This window comes from Hylobates moloch, unplaced genomic scaffold (assembly GCF_009828535.3).
Source record: "Hylobates moloch isolate HMO894 unplaced genomic scaffold, HMol_V3 SCAFFOLD_6, whole genome shotgun sequence".
Taxonomy (NCBI): domain Eukaryota; kingdom Metazoa; phylum Chordata; class Mammalia; order Primates; family Hylobatidae; genus Hylobates; species Hylobates moloch.
The window spans coordinates 1,392,038-1,412,609 of NW_026652281.1; the positions used below are offsets into that span (position 1 = coordinate 1,392,038).

At 58.4% G+C, this 20,572-nt stretch overlaps 1 protein-coding gene across 3 annotated transcripts; it reads left to right on the forward strand.

Annotated features, from left to right (window-relative positions):
• The first annotated feature begins 2,356 nt into the window (after positions 1 to 2,356).
• SNAI3 (snail family transcriptional repressor 3) lies at positions 2,357 to 19,145 on the forward strand. 3 transcript variants are annotated; one of them, XM_032156218.2, is made up of 4 exons: positions 10,385 to 10,534; positions 15,157 to 15,777; positions 18,218 to 18,419; positions 18,542 to 19,145. In XM_032156218.2, exons 1-3 carry the CDS (start codon positions 10,459 to 10,461, stop codon positions 18,397 to 18,399), a joined length of 879 nt encoding a protein of 292 aa, XP_032012109.1. In that variant the 5' UTR covers positions 10,385 to 10,458; the 3' UTR covers positions 18,400 to 18,419; positions 18,542 to 19,145. The 3 variants fall into 3 exon arrangements, with proteins under 3 accessions (XP_058296257.1, XP_032012109.1, XP_032012108.1); XM_058440274.1 differs by lacking the exon at positions 10,385 to 10,534 and adding an exon at positions 2,357 to 2,428 and having other exon boundaries at positions 18,218 to 19,145; XM_032156217.2 differs by having other exon boundaries at positions 18,218 to 19,145.
• The last annotated feature ends 1,427 nt before the right edge of the window (positions 19,146 to 20,572 follow it).

Here is a 20,572-nt window from a genome sequence, read left to right on the forward strand (position 1 = left end):
TCTTTTTTGGAAAAAAAAAAAAAAAAAAAAGTTTAAATAAAATGTCTCAGAGCATCTCTAGCAGCCTCGACTGGGTTTTATGCTCCGCAGTGTGGAATCGCCACCTGCTGTCTGTGTTGGAGGTCGGCCGTCTCCTCCCCAGGCAGCTCATGCTGGGGGTGCAGGCTGGTCCCAAGCCTCACTCAGCCATGGAGGGTCCCACAGAGCCATCTAGACATTGGCACTGGGCCCTCCTCCCTCTGAGAGGACCACCCTGTTCCCACACCCGCAGAGCTGCTGGGCTTCGGACTCCTAGGCTGCTTGCGTTTTCTTAGAGCTGGGATCTCCCTCTGCTGCCCAGGCTGGAGTGCAGTCATAGCTCACCACAGCCTCCATCTCCGGGGCTCAAGTGGTCCACTCGCCTTGATCTCCTGTGTCACTGGGACTACAGGTGTGCGCCACCTCAGCAACTCCTGGATTGGTTTCTGAGCATACTGAGTGTCACGCCAACTGCCTGTAGTTCTCCCAGTGGTCACCATCAGGGCCATGGGATCCCCTGTTCTCCAGTCTCCAAGGGCCTCAGGCCAACAAGAGTCACCTCCTCGCCAACCAACCCCAGGGCAGCTGGCCGTGATAGATCAGTCACTGTTTCCCGCCTCCTCCCTCCCCGTCAGTTAAGGAGAGTGTCCGGCCTCCTCCCTCCCCGTCAGTTAAGGAGAATTTCCCGCCTCCTCCCTCCCCGTCAGTTAAGGAGAGTTTCCGCCCTCCTCCCTCCCCGTCAGTTAAGGAGAGTTTCCGGAGAGTTTCCGCCCTCCTCCCTCCCCGTCAGTTAAGGAGAGTTTCCGGCCTCCTCCCTCCCCGTCAGTTAAGGAGTGTTTCCGGCCTCTGTTCCGGATTCCTTACTCGCAGGGGAGGTGACTGTGCTGACCCTGAAGGCCACAGCTTGGGCCGGACACACAGGAGCCTCCACCAGCTGTCACTTGAAGGGAGACACTTAGCCCCTAGGGAGCAGGGCTGAGTTCCAACTGCCCTCGCCAAGGGCCACTGGAGTCCCCACCTCCCCTTCCCACTACTCTTTCACCCCTGATGACATGGTCCTGTGTCTGGGAGGCCCTCACCAGGCAGCACCAAACTCCAGGGAATAGCAGAGCCACCTGCCAGCCTGCCCTTCCCTGTGGCCTTCCAGAAGGAAGCTCGAGACACAGTATCCGCTGGAGCCATGTGGGCTTTGACTGGTGCCCAGTGAGGCCGACAGTCCCGGCCATGTGTTCACCACCTGGCCACTGGCCAAGCCCGTCTCACCCCTTGGGCAGCCTACCCACCACCCACCTCCCAGCAGGAGCAGTGACGGGAGCAGCTCTCCACGTCCAGGCCTCCACAGCTGACCGGAGGGTGACACGGAGCCATCACAAGGGCATGACCCCGGGTGCCCAGGAAGGCTGAAGACAGCTCTGGGCCCTGTCTGGGCAGGCTGTGGCCTCAACAGCAGCCCTCAGAGAGGTGATGCCTAAGTGTCTATGCCTCACCTGGGGATGGCAAAACACCTTCCAGTCACTGAGCGGCTCCTCGCTGCCTCGGGGAAGGGAGAGGAGCCGGCATGTTGTGGGAGGCATGGACGGGCTGGGGCTGGGAACTGCCTCCCCTTGCTCTGCTCTGTCCCAGGCCCCCAATTCCGTGGCAGGTCCCTCGGGACGAATCCCGACTTGGGCTGGTCTGAGGCCCCCTGATCTGTGTCACCCTCAGCTCTGAGGCCCCCTCTTGGCACCGCACTGTGACCGCTGTGCTGGGGACTCAGGAAGGCCAGGGCAGGCACTGGGTCCAGGGCAGGCAGGAGGAAGACTCCCCGGGGGCCCACTGACGTCCATGCTATGGATGGGAACGGTTTTCACATACTGTGGTCTCTGAAAGGGGCAGAAGCCTGTCCCTGTGTGCTTGTCCCGCTGGCCTCAGGCGATGCGACTGCCCTCCCTCCCTGACTGAACCGCAGCCACAAACCTCCTACAAGCCAGCAGTGCCCAGACTGAGGGGACAGAGAGCGGAGCCCGGACAAGGAGCCATCCCCGTCACATTTGGCCTGCCCCGCTCCCAAACCCTGGGCCGCCTCCAAACTCTCAGCCCCGCCGAGCACCCGCTCCCAAGCCCTGAGCCAGCTCCCAACGCCGAGGACCCGCTCCCAAGCCCTGAGCCAGCTCCCAACGCCGAGGACCCACTCCCAAGCCCTGCGCCAGCTCCGAATGCCAAGGAGGCAGAACCCTGTCCCCTCCCGGTTGAACCCAGGCCTCCCGCTGCTGCCGCTCCCAGGAAGGCTGTCAGAGGAAGCCCAAGACCCCCTCCTCAGGACTCTTTCTGTCCCTGCACACAGTTCTGGAGGGAGCAAGCATGTCCCCACCAGGTCCCCTCATGGAGGCCACAGGAGAGCTGACAGCCACCGGCCAGCATCCAGGTGAAGGTGCGGCCTCAGCTTTCCTCACGGGCCCAGCCGCCTCTCGGGTGACCTGGTGTCTGGGAGGGTCTGCCCAGGGGAAGACTCCAGAACGAACCTCAGCAAAGTGGGGAACTCAGGTCCGTCAGAGCTCCGCAGACCCTGCCATGGTGGGAGGAGACCTGAGGCACGGAGCAACACCCCTGCTCCATTTTTCTTAACAAAGCCCTAGGTAGAGCCAAGTGTCTGCACCCCTGAGAGCCGTGGGGGCTGTCCCAGTGACAGTGGGGAGGCCGGGTCCCTTCCTATGGCCACATGAGGGAAGTGGGCCGAAGCCCCTCATGTTGGGGTGTGGGGGTGTGCACAGCGCCGGAGCCAGAGGGCCACCCGCTCCGACCACAGAGGCCGCGGCTGCTCGGATGTGGACCCACCACTCTTAGGCAGAGTCCTGGAAGCCTGGGTCTCCCTCCCACCCTGGAGTACATACACCAGGGCCTGACAGCGAGGCACAAAGCCAGATAGGGCTCGCCCTAGAGGAGCTGGGGCTCCTGCCCTGCGGGGTCCAGGCCCGTCGGAGACTTGCAGCAGCATGCCCTTGTTTTCACATTATGCAACAGCATGGGGAGCATGAACCCTGCCCCCCAGAAAGCGCGTCCAGGTCTCAGGGACCAGGGAACTTCTCCATTAGAAAGGGGTCAGGTGCGAATGGAGATCCCCCGGCCCCAGGCTGGGCCCCAAAGAAACTGCGGATAATTCTTATACCTGGATCTCAGGAGCCACGACCAGCATTTTGGGCACTCCGAGGCGGCGGCAGCAGGATGTGGTTCGCAAGACTCAGCCCAGGCCTTTCCAGAACTACAGGTGTGCGCGGCGGGGGCTGCCTCCAATAAGGGGCCTCCCAGCTGCAACTCCTCTACCCCGGGGCCCAGCACACCTGCCGCAGCAGCCTGACCCTCCCAGGATCCTCTGGGTGTGTCTGGGTGGTGCCTTAGGATTCCTCTAATTTGGGGCCACCTGGTTTTAGGCTCCTGAGGCCCTAGGGAAGGAGGCAGAAGCCACTGCTCCTGTTTCATAGATGAAAAGAGATATTCAGAAAACCTGCCCCAAATCCCCTGCTAACAAGAGGCAAACCGGGCTGACATTCCACCGTGTGGTCCAGCCGGGGCACCTACTTGGCAGCCCACCTGGAAAACCCCAGAGGCCTCCATGGGGGGCCCCTAACACTGCCCAGGATGTGATGCAGGGAGGAGGAACGTGGGGAGGGAGGGCGCCCTCAGCTACAGTCAGCCTCCTCCGATCCGAAACACCTGGGAGGACCCCGCCCCATCGACGGATGGCCTGAAAAAGCCGTCTCCGGTGTTGCTGCCTCCGCCGCTCTTCCTTCTATAACCATATCCCCAGGGTTCTCCGCTCTCTAAACTCACTCTAGGAAAAAGAGGCCTAAATTCACTCAGCCCAAGGCATCACAATGTCAAAGACACTTTGGTATTTTGACAAAAATAGCCTAAGGAATGCATCTCTAATTATCAGTGGGTTCTCGGGCACAAGTAGAGATACTTTCGAGACGGAGTCTCCCAGGTTCAAGCAATTCTCCTGCCTCCGCCTCTCAAGCAGCTGGGATTACAGGCACGCACCATCATGCCTGGCTAATTTTTTATCTTTAGTAGAGGCAGGGTTCTGCTACGTTGGCCAGGCTGGTCTTGAACTCCTGACCTCAAGCGATCCGCCCAGCTTGGCCTCCCAAAGTGCTGGGATTACAGGCGTGAGCCACTGCGGCTGGCTGGAGATCCATTTTTGCAGGGCAAGGGGAGACTCCACACGGCACCCACTCAGAGCCCGGGCCTTGGCGGGTGGAAGCCTGGCTGGAAGCCCCCCCAGACCCTCCGACGTGCAGTCCTGGTCTTGGCCGCGGTTTGGGCTCTTCCCGTGGAGGATGGCATGCTGAACCCGGAGCCGGTGCAGCTCCTGCAGAGTCCGCCATGTAGGCTTCCCAGAGTCTCTGGAGAGGAGCGGCTGTGGTGCCAGCCCCAGGAAACGGGAGTGGCACCCACGCAGTGCTTTTCTCAGAACCCTCAGTACACCTGCTGTGGGTTTGTGAGGACTGGGGTGTGTTCTGCATGGACGGCAGTGGCCTGTTTCCACGAGCCCCTCGAATCAGGGACAAGCCAGGGCCTGTGGCCTCATCCTGGTCTGGACGTTGGGTCTCCTGGGCCACTGGATCAAGGGGGGGTGCCGAACACAACAGGAATCTAAGTGTCTCCAGCTCAGGAGGAAGTCCAGCACCCAGGTGTGGGCGGGCTGTGCCATGGGGCGGGGGTGGGGGCCGGGGGCGGCTGCAGCAGCCTGGTGCTTCTTGGCTGGCTCCTGTGGTCGACACACAAGTCCTCTGCACCTGCACGTCACCCTCCCCCTGTGGTCTGAATCCAAGCTTCCTCTTTTTATCAGAGCACCAGTCCTTGGATTAGGGCCCACCCTAATGGCCTGACCTTGATTTGATGGCATCTATAAAGACTCTATTTTCAATAAGGCCCTATGCCCAGAGGTTGGGGGGACCCCAGCATCTTTTGGGGGACACAGTTCAATCTACAGGGGTGTAGATACACGGTGCCGTCCATCAGCGCGCTGTCAATGCTGTCCCTGGCATTTCTGCAGGCACTGGGGCTCCAAGGACCCTGCTGATGTGGTAACCCAGGGTGCAGGCCACAGAGAAAGCACCTTCATGAAGGGCCTGTGGAACCCGCTGCTGGCCCTGCATCTGGAAGGGATGCCAAGTCCCTCTCCCCCAGGGGTCCCATCTCCTATGTCTCCCACCCCAGGTCCCCCTGTCCCAGGCCCGCCCCTGTTCGCAGGAACCCTGGACAGTGCTCGACCAGGTCCCAGGAGTGATGCGGCCCCAGCCCCTTGACCGGCAGGCATCGCTCCCTTTGTGGCTGGACGAGAGAACACACTCAGTGGGCCTGAGTTCCTCCTTCCCTCAGCTGCAGACCGTGGCCCCACAGCCTCCCCAGCGCCTGCCTCGAGTAAGGTGGCAGCTCCCTCACACGGCAGGTGGGAATCTCAAAGGACCCTGGCAGAGAGCGGACGGCAGAGCTGGAACCGAGCTCAGGTATCTGACTCTGCAAGGACGATGCTGGGGACCCCACAGATCCCTCTCCTGGCGCCCGGGACTTACCCGCTGATGCCCAGCCTCCGTGTCACCTCAGAGCAGCTACTGCGACTTCCCACACGCATACGCCCATGGACACACGCACAAACACGCCTGTGGCCTGCAGACTCACATGCACGCTGCCTCGCTGTTTGATGGCTCAATTCCCACCTCATCTGCCGCAGGCCCAAGAGCCTCCTCAGCACCGGTCACTCTCCCTGGCCTGTGCTGAGGCATTGTACAGTTTCATGTGTCTTACGGGTGGTGTGGGCAGGGACTGTTCTAACGGGCAGCACAGCCAAGCCCGCAGCCTGGGCACCAGGAGGACACCACGCTCAACTGCCCATGTCAGTGGCCAGAGATGAGCACTTAGGGGGCGTCTCTCCCACCTGGGAGCCTGGGCTCCCCGCACTCCCTTTAATCAGACCATTCAGGCATTTGCTCCTGAACCTGCGGTGACCACTCCCCATTCCCTGTGCGTACGGCCCGTTGCCACACACTCTCTTCTCTGCCTGACCCTTCACTTCTGCCTTGTGGGATCTGGGGACGGAGGATGGCCCTCCCCACTCCCGGCGCCCTCCCTGCCCAGGATCTGTGAGTAGTAAGTCTTTGAACGTGTTTCCTACTGCGATGGGAACTGAATTTGCACCTTCCACAAGGAAGGATCAGGGGCTGCCCAGGCTGGGTTTTCTGGGGGTCGTGGGGGACACAGGGCAGGCTCTTAGCACCAGAGCGATGGTCAGGCAGGCATAACCTGGACGTGAATCAGACAGGAGCCACGGGGCGTCTGCCAGTGTGAGCAAGTTTCCTGGAGGGACTCGTGGTTGCATGTCAGACAACTAGGCATTAGGCCATCTGCCAGGCAAAAAACATCCCAGGAAAGGCACACGGCAAATGCCATGTCGGTCCCCTTCATCCCCGAAGAGCACAGGGCTGCCAGCCACCTGGCGCTGGCACTGGCACTGAAAGCCAGTTTTGCTGGGGGCTCTGAAAACAACCCTGTCTGCCTCTCAGGACCCCCATATCACACAGGATGTGTCCACCGAACCCCAGCTTAAGAACCACCCTTCTTGGCCAGGTGCGGTGGCTCACGCCTGTAATCCCAACACTTTGGGAGGCCGAGGCAGGTGGATCACCTGAAGTCAGGAGTTGGAGACCAGCCTGGTCAACATGGTGAAATCTCGTCTCTACTAAAAAATACAAAAATTAGCCAGGCATGGTGGCACATGCCTGTAATCCCAGCTACTTGGGAGGCCGAGGCAGGAGAATCGCTTGAGCCCAGGAGGTGGAGGTTGCGGTGAGCCAAGATCACACCACTGCACTCCAGTCTGGGCGACAGAGTGAGACTCCGTCTCAAAAATAAAAAAAAAAGAACCACCCTCCCCCTGAGAATCCGGCCCTCAGACGGTGGTGTGAGCGGCCATAAACAGTAGTGAGTTCCCCTTCATGGAGGGGGACCAAGCACACAGTGACGCCCGGTCTGGCTGGACATGGAGATTTCAAGCACTGGGTTCACGTTTCCATGGGCCCATGACCTTGGGCCGCATGGGATTGTCCCGAGTCAGGACGTCGGCCTCGATGAACTGCCTCTGCTCCTGCAGAAGGGGCCATCTCTCTGAGTCCGAGACAACCAAGGCCCAGCTGCCAGGCTCTCCTTTGAGGGCCTGGGTCTTCACCTGAGTGTCTCCACTCGAGACAGACAGGGCCTACGTGCCCCCAGAGCATGGGGCAGGGCCTCTAGAAAGGCCACGCTGTCGGCAAGCTCCTGCTTCTCTTCCATCCAGTTCAACAAGCCCTGCTGAACCCCCAGCACGCACCTGATCACAGGCGGGCGTTGCGCAGGTAGCAAGGGCTGAGCCCCTCGTGCTCTAGCTCTCAAGGAGTGTGTTCTAATTTGGAATGAGCGTTTCCACGGTTTGGGTCATAAAGCCCTACCAATAAAAAATGAGCAGTGGCTCCTGCCTGTAATGCCAGCACTTTGGGAGGCCGAGGCGGGCGGATCACTTGAGATCAGGAGTTCAAGACCAGCCTAGCCAACATGGTGAAACCCAGTCTCTAGTAAAAATACAAAAATTAGCTGGGCATGGTGGTGCCCACCTGTAATCCCAGCTGCTTGGGAGGCTGAGGCAGGAGAATTGCTTGAACCCAGGAGGCGGAGGTTAGAGTGAGACTCTGTCTCAAAACAACAGTCAATGGTGACAGAGATGTCTATCTTGATGGATACCTGTGTGCACATCTCCAGGCACTATGGTTATATTCACTGTAAAACCAGAAAAGCAGGAAGACATATGCATAGGAAGGATGAAAATGTCAACATAAATGGAACTGTAACGTTTCTGCCCTGACCAGCAGTTCCTGGGGTGAGCTCCCCACTGGAAAACTGCTCTTGGGCGTCAGATGGAGGCAGATGGGAGGGGCCAGGCTGCCGGGCCCAGCACAAGTCATCATCCCGATGTCCTAGACATCCAGGGAAGGGGGCAAGGACCTGGGCCGCCTGCTGCAGTTCAAGAGGGCGGGTCTAGCAGGCGACGGGCCATGGGTTTCCCACCGCAGGGGCACGTAAGTTTAACCCCCAAAGCCAAGATGCCAGCAATGAGGAACGGAGGACACGGAAAGGATGGAGACGGCTGCCCTCCCCCAATCCCCACCCCCAAGGCTGTACATGTGGGAAGGGGGACGCTGATGTTTCCCTCTGTGGGGCCTTCTTGGGTCCAGCCTGGACACTGCCCTGTACGTCACAGCTGAAGAGTGAGTCTGCAGCTGACTTGACTGTCCCTGAGGGGCAAGTTGTTGCGGCAGCCCTAGGACCCCCCCCCAAAGGTGCTCGCAGGCTCTCTGGGGCGTTCCCAGGATGAGATCAGCCATTCTCCACGGGAGGGCTACAGCAGCCCTGAGTAACACCAGGCTCTAGCTGGGATTACGAGATAAGCTTGCTGGGGCTTGGCGGGTGGCCACACAACGGGTAGGTGGGCGGGGAGGGACGGTGTGGGTGGAGGCTTGGCTCAGGTATCTGCAAGCGTTATCTGTGTCTGCAAGGGAGAGAGAGAAGGAAGGGAGGTTATAAATAGAAACCTTTCCAGGCGAGGAACAGGTGAATAAGCAGAAGGCAGGCATGTGTCCTCTGAAATCCACACTCCCAGCAGGGTGGTGCCAGGCTGTGGTTGCAGGAGAGGCGGGCACTTTCTTCCAGGGACGCCCCCACCTGTCCTTCCACTCCCCTCACCAAGTGGCAGACAAGCTGGAGTATGGCTGGGTCCCAATCCTACTGTGTCCTAACCTCTCACAGCCTTGATCTTTTTTTTTTTTTTAATTTTTTGAGACAGGGTCTTGCTCTGTTGTCCAGACTGGAGTGCAGTGGGGTCATCATAGCTCACAGCAGCCTCCACCTCCTGGAGGCTACTGCAACAAGCAATCCTCCCTCCTCAGCCTCCTGAGTAGCTAGAACTGAAGATGGGTTTAATTAGCCTGGCTAATTAAAACAATTTTTTTTTTTGTCGATACGGGATCTCATCTTGTTTTTCAGGCTGGTCTCAAACTCCTGGGCTCAAGCAGTCCTCGTCTCAGCCTCCCACAGTGCTGGGATTACAGGCGTGAGCTGCTGAGCCCAGCCTCACAGCCTTGGTTTTTTTCATTGGCAAACTGGGGCTGATACTAGCCCAGCTTTTCACACCCTGGATGTGGGATGTGGGATGCTGGTGTGACATGGCCTTCTGCCCTGCTGTCTGTCCCTCAGAGCTTCCATGGACTCATCACCCCCCACCTTCCTCACCCCCGGCCCACAGAGGGCAAAGGCCACCCAGCTCTGAGGTGGAAGCCCTGCCAGGGAGGCAGGCCGGCGGCACAGCCAGGGACACCCTACGTGCACGCCAGCCCAGAGACGGCCCCACCTGGCCCCCAACGTTATGAAATGTCCATGTCAAAAGAGGCCCAGACACTGGACACAGCGGCTCCCAGCTCTTTAAGGCCCTGAGGGTTCTACAGGACCACAAAGCAGGGATGGCCCTGAGGGTTCTACAGGACCACAAAGGAGGAAAACGGCTTGCCCAGGTCACACGTGCAGCTGTTGCAGAATTCATGTGATTCGCCCGTTTCATTAAATTTCCTGTAACCATGTCCAACCCCCTGGGAATTCCAGACCAAGTCCTCTGTCCTCCAAAAAAGAGCTTTCTGGAAGCACTGGGCAAACTTCTAAAGTGCTGTTGCCATGGGGGGAAGTCTTCGGAGACTGCGGCCCACGTAGAAAGGACCACTCTCTCCAGGCCACCGGCCCCGGGCTTGGTCCAGAGCACCGACTGTGGGCCGCTGCTAGGATCGTCCAGTAGACCAAACTTCCGACTTCTTAGTCTTTCCTCCACCAACCCTGCCATGCAGAAGCACCATCGTGGCTGAAACAGCGTGGGAAAGGAAGGCCGGCAGGCCGTGCAACTGTGAAAATAAAATAGCTTACCAAAACCAAACGGTCCTCTAAACAGACGGCTCCCCCGCGGGCTGTTTTTTTGGGTTAGCTGGTTCTTAGCTCGGTTTACCCTCAGCTTTGAACTCTGCCCTTTCACTCACGGCGAGTGGGTGGCCAGGCCCGAGTGGTCGGTGTGTGACTCGGCGGCGCGCGCGCCAGAGAAGTCCCGTGGGGAGGACACCGGCGGCCACGCGCTCCCTGCCCCGCCCAGCCCGTGCACCTGTCCTGGGCGTGTTGCCCGCGACCCCGCCTCGCCCTCAGCTCCGCCCCCTTGGCCCCGCCCCACTCGCGCCGGGCGCTGGTTGGCGGAGGCGGTGCGCTATGCTAATGAGCCTGACCCCTTCCGCACCTGCCCGGGCCTGGCGCTGCCCGCAAGCGCCGGCGGACGCAGCAGTCCGGACCCAGGCGCGCCCCTCCGGCCCCAGCCCACCCCGGCCTGCCGCCCGGGAGGAGAACATGCCGCGCTCCTTCCTGGTGAAAACGCACTCCAGCCACAGGGTCCCCAACTACCGGCGGCTGGAGACGCAGAGAGGTACTGACTACCCGATCCCCGAGCCCCTGCTGGGACTCGACCCTGCGGGGCGGGAGAGAGAGAGAGGCCCCTGGGAGCGGGGGCTGGGGGAACACCTGTTCCAGGTGGGAGGAGAAAGAGCCAGCGACTCTGAGCAGTGGCTGCGGCTGCAGGGAGGTAGGTGGCCCACGGGCGCCTCCACTGCAGGGCAGGCGGGATTCTCTCCCCGCTTGGATAAGTTTTCTAAGCTCCCAAGTCTCTCTGGAACTCACCCCTTATATACAGCCGCCCGTCCCAATCACTACAGCCCCAGCCAAATGGACCCCGGAGTCATCTTCCCGGCACACACGTTTGGGAGGGGTCGCGGGGTGGTGGAAGGGAGGGAGGGAGGGAGGGCCGTCTAGGGCGGCCCTGCTCAGGGACCCCCAGAGCATGCTGACTGGGGGTGTAAGCACAGGGGATGGTGAGAAGGACACATGGGCTCTTTCTGGTGCAAAGGCACTGCTCCTCCTGCATTCAGTTCAGGTGAGCCTCCTCCCGTGGTCTCCCTCCCTCCCCCACCTCCCCTCACCCCCCCCACCTCCCCTCACCCCGTCACCTCCCTTCACCCCGGCACCTCCCCTCACCCCGGCAGGCTTGCGTGGGCCGGCTGGGCTGCGGAGATGGGTGCCCAGTAACCGAGCTGCCCGTTCATTCCCACTGCCTGCTGGGCTTAAAGACGCGAGAGAAGAGGACCCTGTCCTTCAGAGGACAGCCTGCCACGCGGGCAGTGAGAGCCGTCCCCACCTGGCTTGGCAGCTTCTTGGGACAAAGACCCACAGAGGGGTGCCAGCGGACGCAGTGGTCGGGACTCACGCTCTGTGGCCCGTGGGGGAGAGCAGGAAGGGCACTGCTGAGGCTAGGGGACCCAGCAACACCCCCAAGAGGCCTTTATCCCAGCTCAGAACCCAGAGTTGGGGGTAGGGGGGGATCCCACCTGGACGCACACCCGAGGCCCAGGCTGCCACCAGGGGGTGCCAGCTAGGACCATGCTTTTCAAATGTACATTTTGAAATTAGTTTCATGAGTCACCACCAGCAATTTTGTAAAATAAAATAGAGCAGGAACTGTTGGAGTGCCTGGCTCATGGTGAAGAACACTGGCTTCAGTTAAGTGTATGTGGATACGCATGTAACCACAGATATGATGGAAAACGGAATTTACACGGGTCATAGTTGCAAGTTTCAAAGTGTTGCTTAGGGTCCATCTGAGTGTGCAAATCTGGGTAGCTGTGCTGAGCCCAGCGGGCAACTGTCGTGAGTAGCTGTACTGCCCCGCAGTGCCCTCTGCTCCCCGCCCCTGCTCCCCTCCTCACTGTAGTCCCAGCTGCCTGGCTTTCTGACAGCCGGGGGCCCTGGCGACTTTCTGCCAAGATGTTACCCCAGGATAGACCTGAGGTGCTGGGATTTGGGGCCCCTCAATCTCTCCTTTTAAATAAGTGGCTCCTATGGCTCCCCAGGGAACCCCTGAAGCCAGCGAGGTACTTAACAGTCTCTTCAGCTGGGTGTGGTGGCTCACGCCTGTAATCTCAGAACTTTGGGAGGCGGAGGTGGACAGATCACCTGAGGTCAGGAGTTTGAAACCAGCCTGGCCAACGTGGCGAAACCCTGTGCCTACTAAAAATACAGAAATTACCCGGGTGTGCTGGCGGGTGCCTGTAATCCCAGATACTGAGGAGGCTGAGGTAGGAGAATCGCCTGAACTCAGGAGATGGAGGGTGCAGTCAGCCACGATGGCGCCCCTGCACTCCAACCTGGGCAACAGAGCAAGACTCCGTCTCAAAACAAAACAAAACAGTCTCTTCTCCCCAGGATCTGGACCGCAGCGTGAATAAAAAAGCAAGCAAAACCCAGAGAGTATGGGAAAAGCATTTAAAATCCCAGCAGAAACACATGGTCAGCCTGACGGGGCAAGACTGTCTCTTGCCCCATCCTGCCTCTGGGCTCAGCCACTGGACCCACAAACAGGGTCCTGGCTCTGTGACAATGCCTGGAGGCAGAAAGGTGGCCATGTCTTAGAGACGGAGACAAGAAATGGTGACTTTCTCCTGCAGAGAGGCCCCAGCAAAGCCGGGAAACCCAGGGCCCCCCCAGTGCTGTCTCCCCAGAACTCTCTTGGATGCTGCCTCTTATCCTGTCATTGCCCTCACTTCTGGATGGACAGAAACCTGATGACTCTGTAATCAGGAAAACTGAGGGTGGGAGAAGGTCAGGTCAGGAGACAGTGGCAGATGGGAGGCGTTCCTTTGAATCCCCTATTCCTCCTCATCCTCACAGCACTTGTTATTGTCTATTTTTATCAGTCCTACTGGGTGTGAGCATCTCATTATGACTGCGATTTGTGCTTCCCTGACGGTAATGGCATTGAGCATCTTTGCCTGGGTTCATTGGTCATTTGTGTATCATCTTTGGAAAAATAGTTATTCAAATCCCTTGCCCAGGCCGGGTGCGGTAGCTCACGCTTGTAATCCAGCACTTTGGGAGGCTGAGGTGGGCAGATCACTTGAGGCCAGAGTTTGAGACCAGTCTGGCCAAGGTGACAAAAACCCGTGTCTACTAAACATACAAAAATTAGCTGGGCATGGTGGCAGGTGCCTGTAATCCCAGCTATCAGGAGGCTGAGGCAGGAGAATTGTTTGAACATGGGAGGCGGAGGTTGCAGTGAGCTGAGATTGCGCCATTGCACTCCAGCCTGGGTGACAAGAGTAAGACTCCGTCTCAAAAAATAAATAAATAAATAAATAAAATAAAAATAAAAGTAAAAAATAAAAATAAAGGGCCAGGCACGGTGGCTCATGCCTGTAATCCCAGTACTTTGGGAGGCTGAGGCAGGCGGATCACAAGGCCAACAGTTCGAGACCAGCCTGGCCAACATGGTAAAAACCTGTCTCTACTAAGAATACAAAAACAAGCCAGGTGTGGTGGCACATGCCTGTAATCCCAGCTACTCGGGAGGCTGAGGCAGGAGAATTGCTTGAACCAGGGAGGCAGAGGTTGCAATGAGCCTAGATCACGCCATTGCACTCCAGCCTGGGTGACAGAGCAAGACTCCATCTGGGGAAAAAAAAATTAATCAGGCATGGTGGTGCACACCTGTAATCCCAGCTACTTGGGAGGCTGAGGCAGGAGAATCATTTCGACCTGGGAGGTGGAGGTTGCAGGTTGCAGTGAGCTGAATTCACACCACTGCAGTCCAGCCTGGGCGACAGAGCGAGACTCTGTCTCCAAAAAAAAAAAAAAAAAAAAAAAGGCGGGGGGGCCAGGTGTGGTGGCTCACGCCTGTAATCCCAGCACTTTGGGAGGCCGAGGCAGGTGGATCACGTGGTCAGGAGATCGAGACCATCCTGGCTAACACAGTGAAATCCTGTCTCTACTACTAGAAAAATACAAAAAAATTAGCCAGGCGTGGTGGCAGGTGCCTGTACTCCCAGCTACGCAGAAGGCTGAGGCAGGAGAATCGCTTGAACCCACGAGGTGGAGGTTGCAGTGAGCCAAGATCACGCCACTGCACTCCAGCCTGGCGACAGAGCGAGACTCCGTCTCTAAAAAAAAAAAAAAACCCTTGCCCATATTAAAATTCTATTATTTGTCTTTTTATTGTTACTTGCTAACATCCCTTATATGTTCTAGTGTTCTAGATGCTATTCCTGATCAGAAGTCTGATTTGCAAATATTTTTTCCTATTCTATGCGTTGTCTCTCTCTACCCAAAGCCTCAGCACGGAGATAGAAACAGAGCCAGAGATCCATTTTAGCACATATAGAGTAAGAAAGGGATTGAGGGCTGTTGGGAGATTTTGGCTTTGGGGAAATACGGAGTTTAACTCTTACCTGCAGACTAACCTGTTTATCTGGGGGCTGCTGCCCTTAAGTGGATCAACCATGTGGTGTGCGGTGTGCCAGCCCCCAAATACAGGAACCACCATCCTGGGAAGGAGCCCAGCCAGGGGTAATTCTGAAAGCCCGGGCCAGAGCACCCCAGCCATGTGGCTCGGCTGTGTTCAGAGCACAGCAGAGTGGGCACTGGTCAGCGGCCAGGGAGGCTTCTGAGCTCACTGCCTCATTATCCACAAAAGGAGATGCTCGAGGGGTGATTGTGGGGTGACTGGAGGGTGATTAGTTATGAGCAGGCTGATTTTACAGTCAGCCGGCACCTTGCTGCCAAGCGTCTGACTGATGGCTGCTGCGTGGGCGCCTGAAGGATGCCGGCCCAGGCTGGGACTTCTCCAGAGGTGGGTGGGGCTCATCAGAGGGGCCCGCCCAGCCGAGGCATAAAGGGCCCTCCTTTACCCACGAGGCCTGTTTCATGTTCCTGAACACGAAGGGTCCCGTCAGATGTTTCTTTGTGTTTAAAGAGGAAGTGAGATTCGCTCTCTAGACCGCGGGGCCTTCTTGTTCTAAATGACTCCACTCCTGGCCACGCCGTCACTTCCCTGCACAGCACCGCCAGCTCCCTTGCAAGCTGGGTCTGCACGCAGGCTCCCGGCTACACCTCCCACGCTAGGCTGCTGATGGGCTGTGACTGGGTCCATGAATCGGAGTTGGAAACACAAAGTGCAGGGGATTCAGTCTTCATCTTTATATTCTCTCCCCTCCACCCCTCTAGAAATCAATGGTGCCTGCTCTGCCTGTGGGGGACTAGTGGTGCCCCTCCTCCCCCAGGACAAGGAGGCCCCTTCTGTGCCCACCGACCTTCCCCAGCCCTGGGACCGCTCCTCAGCCGTCTCCTGCATCTCCCTGCCCCTCCTGCCACGGATCGAGGAACCTCTGGGGGCCTCTGGGCCGGACGCCTTGGAAGTCAGCCGGGTCGACCCTCGGGCCAGCCGGGCCGCCATTGTACCCCTCAAAGACAGCCTGAACCACCTCAACCTGCCCCCACTGCTGGTGCTGCCCACACGGTGGTCCCCGATCCTGGGCCCAGACCGGCACGGGGCTCCAGAAAAACTGCTTGGGGCGGAGCGGAAGCCCCGAGCCCCCGGCGGCTTTGAGTGCTTCCACTGCCACAAACCCTACCACACGCTGGCCGGGCTGGCCAGGCACCGGCAGCTGCACTGCCACCTGCAGGTGGGGCGCGTCTTCACCTGCAAGTACTGCGACAAGGAGTACACCAGCCTGGGCGCCCTCAAGATGCACATCCGCACCCACACGCTGCCCTGCACCTGTAAGATCTGTGGCAAGGCCTTCTCCAGGCCCTGGCTACTGCAGGGCCATGTCCGCACCCACACAGGTAGGACAGGGTGAAGGTCTGCAAGGACGGTCTGGGCTGGGGGAAGAGAGTGGGCTGTGGGAGTTAGAAAAGGAGGAGGGATGATTTTATAAACAATGGCATGGGCATTCACATTCAGCTTCTGCCTATTGACTTACCTGTACAAAGTCCCACAGACCACAGACTAGAGGCCAGAAGTCCAAAATCCAGGTGTCAGCAGGGGCCAGTGCAGGAGCCACACCTGTAATCCCAGCACTTTGGGAGATTGAGGCGGGAGGATCACTTCAAGCCAGGGGTTCAAAACCAGCCTGGCCAACAAGCAAGACCCCGTCTCTACTAAAAATTGAAACAGCTGAGTGTGGTGGCACGTGCTGGTAGGCCCAGCTACTTAGGAGGCTGAGGCAGGAGGATCACTTGAGCCCAGGAGGTTGAGGCTGCAGTGAGCTGTGGTCATGCCACTGCACTCCAGCCTGAGCAACAGAATGAGACCCCAACTCAAAACAAAACCAAAAAACCGACCAGGCACGGAGGCTCACGCCTATAAGCCCAGCATTTTAGGAGGCGAAGGTAGGTGGATCACCTGAGGTCATGAGTTCGAGACCAGCCTGGCCAACATATGAAACTCTGTCTCTACTAAAAATACAAAAATTAACCGGACGTGGCAGTGCACACCTGTAATTCCAGCTATTTGGGAGACTGAGGCAGGAGAATCACTTGAACCCAGGACATGGAGGTTGCATTGAGCCAAGATGGTGCCACTGCACTCCAGCCTGGTGACAGAGCGAGACTCTGTCTCAAAAAAAAAAAAAAAAAAATCCAAAACATAATGCCATTAAAGTACAAAAGTGGCCTACTCTTCCCAAGAGCCAGCCAGCAGCCTCTGCCCGGGCTTTCTGTCAACCTCAGTGTGCAAAGAATAAAAACAGAAAGGAAGAAAGGGCTGCAGGAATAAGCTTCAGTCTCCACATCAGGCCCAGAGGTTCACACTTTTTTTTTTTTGTCTGAGGCAGGGTCTCACTCTATTGCTCAGGCTGGAGTGCAGTGGTTTGATCGCAGCTCACTGCAGCTTCGACTGCCTGGGTTCAAGTGATTCTCCTGCCTCAGCCTCCTGAGTAGCTGGGACCACAGACATGCATCACCATGCCCAGCCAATTTTTAAATTATTTGTAGAAATGGGGGTCTCGCTATGTTGCCCAGGCTGGTCTTGAACTTCTGGGCTCAATCTGTCTTCTCACCTTGGCCTCCCAAAGTGCTGAGATTACAGGCATGAGCCACTGTGCCCAGCTAGTTCACACTTTTTCTTTCTTTTTTTTTTTGAGACGGAGTCTCACTCTTTCGCCCAGGCCGGACTGCAGTGGCTCTATCTCAGCTCACTGCAAGCTCCGCCTCCCAGGTTCACCCCATTCTCCTGCCTCAGCCTCCCGAGTAGCTGGGACTACAGGCACCTGCCACCACGCCCGGCCAATTTTTTGTATTTTTAGTAGAGATGGGGTTTCACTATGTTAGCCAGGATGGTCTCGATCTCCTGACCTCGTGATCCACCCGCCTCGGCCTCCCAAAGTGCTGGGATTACAGGGGTGAGCCACCACGCCTGGCCTGCTAGTTCACACTTTTTCTAACTGGAGGTTCCTGACCCCCTAAGTCATGACTCTTGTGACTGGGACCTTCTGAGTCACACCTGGGTGCAGGCCACAGGGAAGGCCTTTTCCAGGTCTCTGGGAAATCCTTTCTGGTTTTTCTGAACTCTTTGATGACAAACCACCCACCCCACACCCCCTTTCTATGACAAAGGGCCCTGGGGCTTGGTGCCCTCAGCCTGGGAGTGAGGAGTGTGGGGAGGCCCTGCAGGAGGCTAGCCTGGGCAGGAGCATGTCCAGTGTCCCACCAGCAGGAATGCAGGTGCTCTGGGCCCCTCAGGGGCTACAGGCCGCGGTCTCTCAGGACTCTATGGGGCTACAGGAATGAACAAATGATTCCCAGTCACCCTTCGCTTTACAGGTGTTGGGCCAAGGTCCCAACAGGACTTTGTCCAGATCCCCTGTTGTCCTGACGGGAGGTGGTTCCTAAATTCTGCCTCCTCAAGGTACACAGCTCCGCCCCTGCTCTGGATTCTGCTGGAGCTGGCCAGACCCCCCACTTGCCTGTCGTGGCCAGAAACAGCTGCCAGAGGCTCCCAGTTCTCCCCCGTCCTCTCCCAGTGGCCAAGGCCCCCGGGAGGGCTATCGCAGCAACACTAGGAGATCTAGCACCTGTGGCTGCCTGTGCTCCTCAGAGGGGCTTCAGGTGATGTGTCTCGCCCAGGTGTGGCGTGCCACCCCGTCCCCACACAGCTCAGCCTTGGGTGCTCGGGCTGTGAGCATTTGTGGGGAAGGGATGGGACTATCCATTGATGGTCAGGGTGGGTGCTTTAGCCTTCAGGCCATCTTCCATGGTGTCACTGGCCCCCTTCTTCCTCCCACAGGGGAGAAGCCCTATGCCTGCTCGCATTGCAGCAGGGCCTTTGCTGACCGCTCCAACCTTCGGGCCCATCTGCAAACGCACTCAGACACCAAGAAGTACCAGTGCCAGCGCTGCGCCAAGACCTTCTCACGCATGTCCCTCCTGGCGCGGCACGAGGAGTCTGGCTGCTGCCCGGGCCCCTGAGAGGCACGTGGTCGGCGCAGGTAGGAGGGATGGGCCTCACCCCGAGAGCTGGTGTCCCTCCTGCCGCCAGAGGAGCCGGGAGTCTGGGAGGGCAGGGCCTGGCCTCACACTTGGTGCATACTCCATATCTGTGTCCAATCAGAACCAAAGAAGTCCAGCGGGGCCACTGGGCTGGAGGACACTCACCCAGGCCTCTCACCCCGTGGAGCCCACTCAGAGGAGACTCCTCGCCCAGGCAAGACTTTCATCAGAACAAGAGCCATGGTTCCATTTCAACATGGTCAGGTCTCTGGGTCTACCCTTCCAAGAGTCAGAGCCTTGGGGAGATGGCCACCAGCGTGGCCCGGCACTGCCGCCAGACGGCTCGCAATGCTGCCTCGTTCCCTTGCGGCAGAAATGAACGGTTCTGCCTTACAGTGAGCACGGCCCTGTGGTCCTTCCTCGGTAGGCACAACTACCTCTCAGCCGGCCCCCGCCAGCCTTTGGTTTGGGGTCTGGAACAAGCTGTCCCATGTCACACGTCTATGCGCATGTGCACACACACTCCAACATGTACACACATGTGCCCTCCCCACCTCACTAGACTTTCCGGAAGATGGGGCAGTACTGGGAGAACCCAAGATTGCTGGTTCGGGTGTGTTGGGATGAGGCGGAGTACCTCTGGGATTTGTCCTGCTCAGCGCCTCAGGGGGCTGGGGTCTCAGGGCACTCAGCTTCCCAGGCAAGAATAGCTGTGGGGTAATAAATGGTCTCTGCACACCTGCATGTTCCTTTGTTCGAAGCTTTGAATCTTGGCCAATCCCCTGGTTCTGTGGAGGAGGTGGGACTCGGAAAAACTCCCTGAGACAGCAGGATTCGGGGATCGCCTGGGGCCTTTAGCCACCAAGTAGGCAGGAGACTCTGGGTCAGGGCCTGCCACTGTGAAAAACTCTTCTGAGAGGTGGGGACTCTGCCATCGGGTGAGCAGGGGCGCCGTCGTGGTCAGAAGCCAGTGCAGGAGTGGGAGAGCATCCCATGGCACAGAGGAATGGCCGAGAGGCTCCAGCATATGCCAGGTAGAGGGCCGAGACCGCAGCTGGGGGCAGTGAGTCCTCCCTGCTGCCTGGTCAGAAGAGAGGACTCAGGGCTCCTGCTGCAGCCCTCAAGCGCTGCCAGGGTCTGACATGATCACTGCCATTTTGCAGAAGATCTGGGCCTCTGTCCACCCGTGGTATCTGGGGCATCCGTGAACTCGAGTCCTAGACCCTTGCCCTGCTCTGCTGAGACACTGTGCCAAATAGACACGGTTGCCTACACTCAAGACCCCCCTCCCTGGAGTCCTGCTCCCACCATCCAGTGGGGTGGTGGCATTTCCTTCTTAAACGTGGCCTCTTCTCACTGCCCAGCTGTTGGGCGGCCGCCCACTGGGCTGGTCCTCCTCTTCCCGGCATGTCTCAACCTCTCCAGCTCAACCCCAGGGGCAGCGTCCAGGAAGGAGCAAGGAGGCCCCTCCTAGTCCCTGACACCTTCGCTGACAAGGACGGTGGAAGGGAGGTTTCTGGGAGGGGACGCCTGTTCCTCAGGAGGGCTGGCCCACTGTCAGCTGCTCTGCTTCTGGCTCCAGCCAGGAAGACATCATTGTCCTGGTCCTGGAATGGAGCCACATGGAAACTGGCGAGGGCTCCCCTTGCTCCCAGAGCCCGCTGAGCCTCCCGTCCATCCGTCTGTCCATGAGAATATTCAGGAAGGCTCACAGGAACCACACAGGAAGCATCTTGTTGCTCAGCCACTTGGCTGCTCCAGTCCCAACCCGGGCAGCGGGAGCCCCACTCGGGACAGCCCCGCCTGCAGATCAGTGGCTTGACGACACCTATTTGAGGAGCCTTGGGGACATCCCAGAGGAAACTTGACCTAGACCTTGGGCTCCGCTGGATCAAAGGTGACCTTGAGTAAACAGACTCCCCGGGAGAGCCTGGGCTCCAGCCGCTACCAGCCTCCATGTGAGCCGGTGGAGTGAAGACGCTCAGAAAGCCTCTCTCGCATTCCTGGACCGGGACGACCGCCTCCCCTACAGGGATTGACCGTCCCCAGAGACGGAGGCACCCACTCAGCTGCCATAACAAAGGACCTCAGCCTGAGTGGCTGAAACAACAGAGTTTTATTCTCCCCCAGTCCTGGAGGCTGGAAGTCCCAG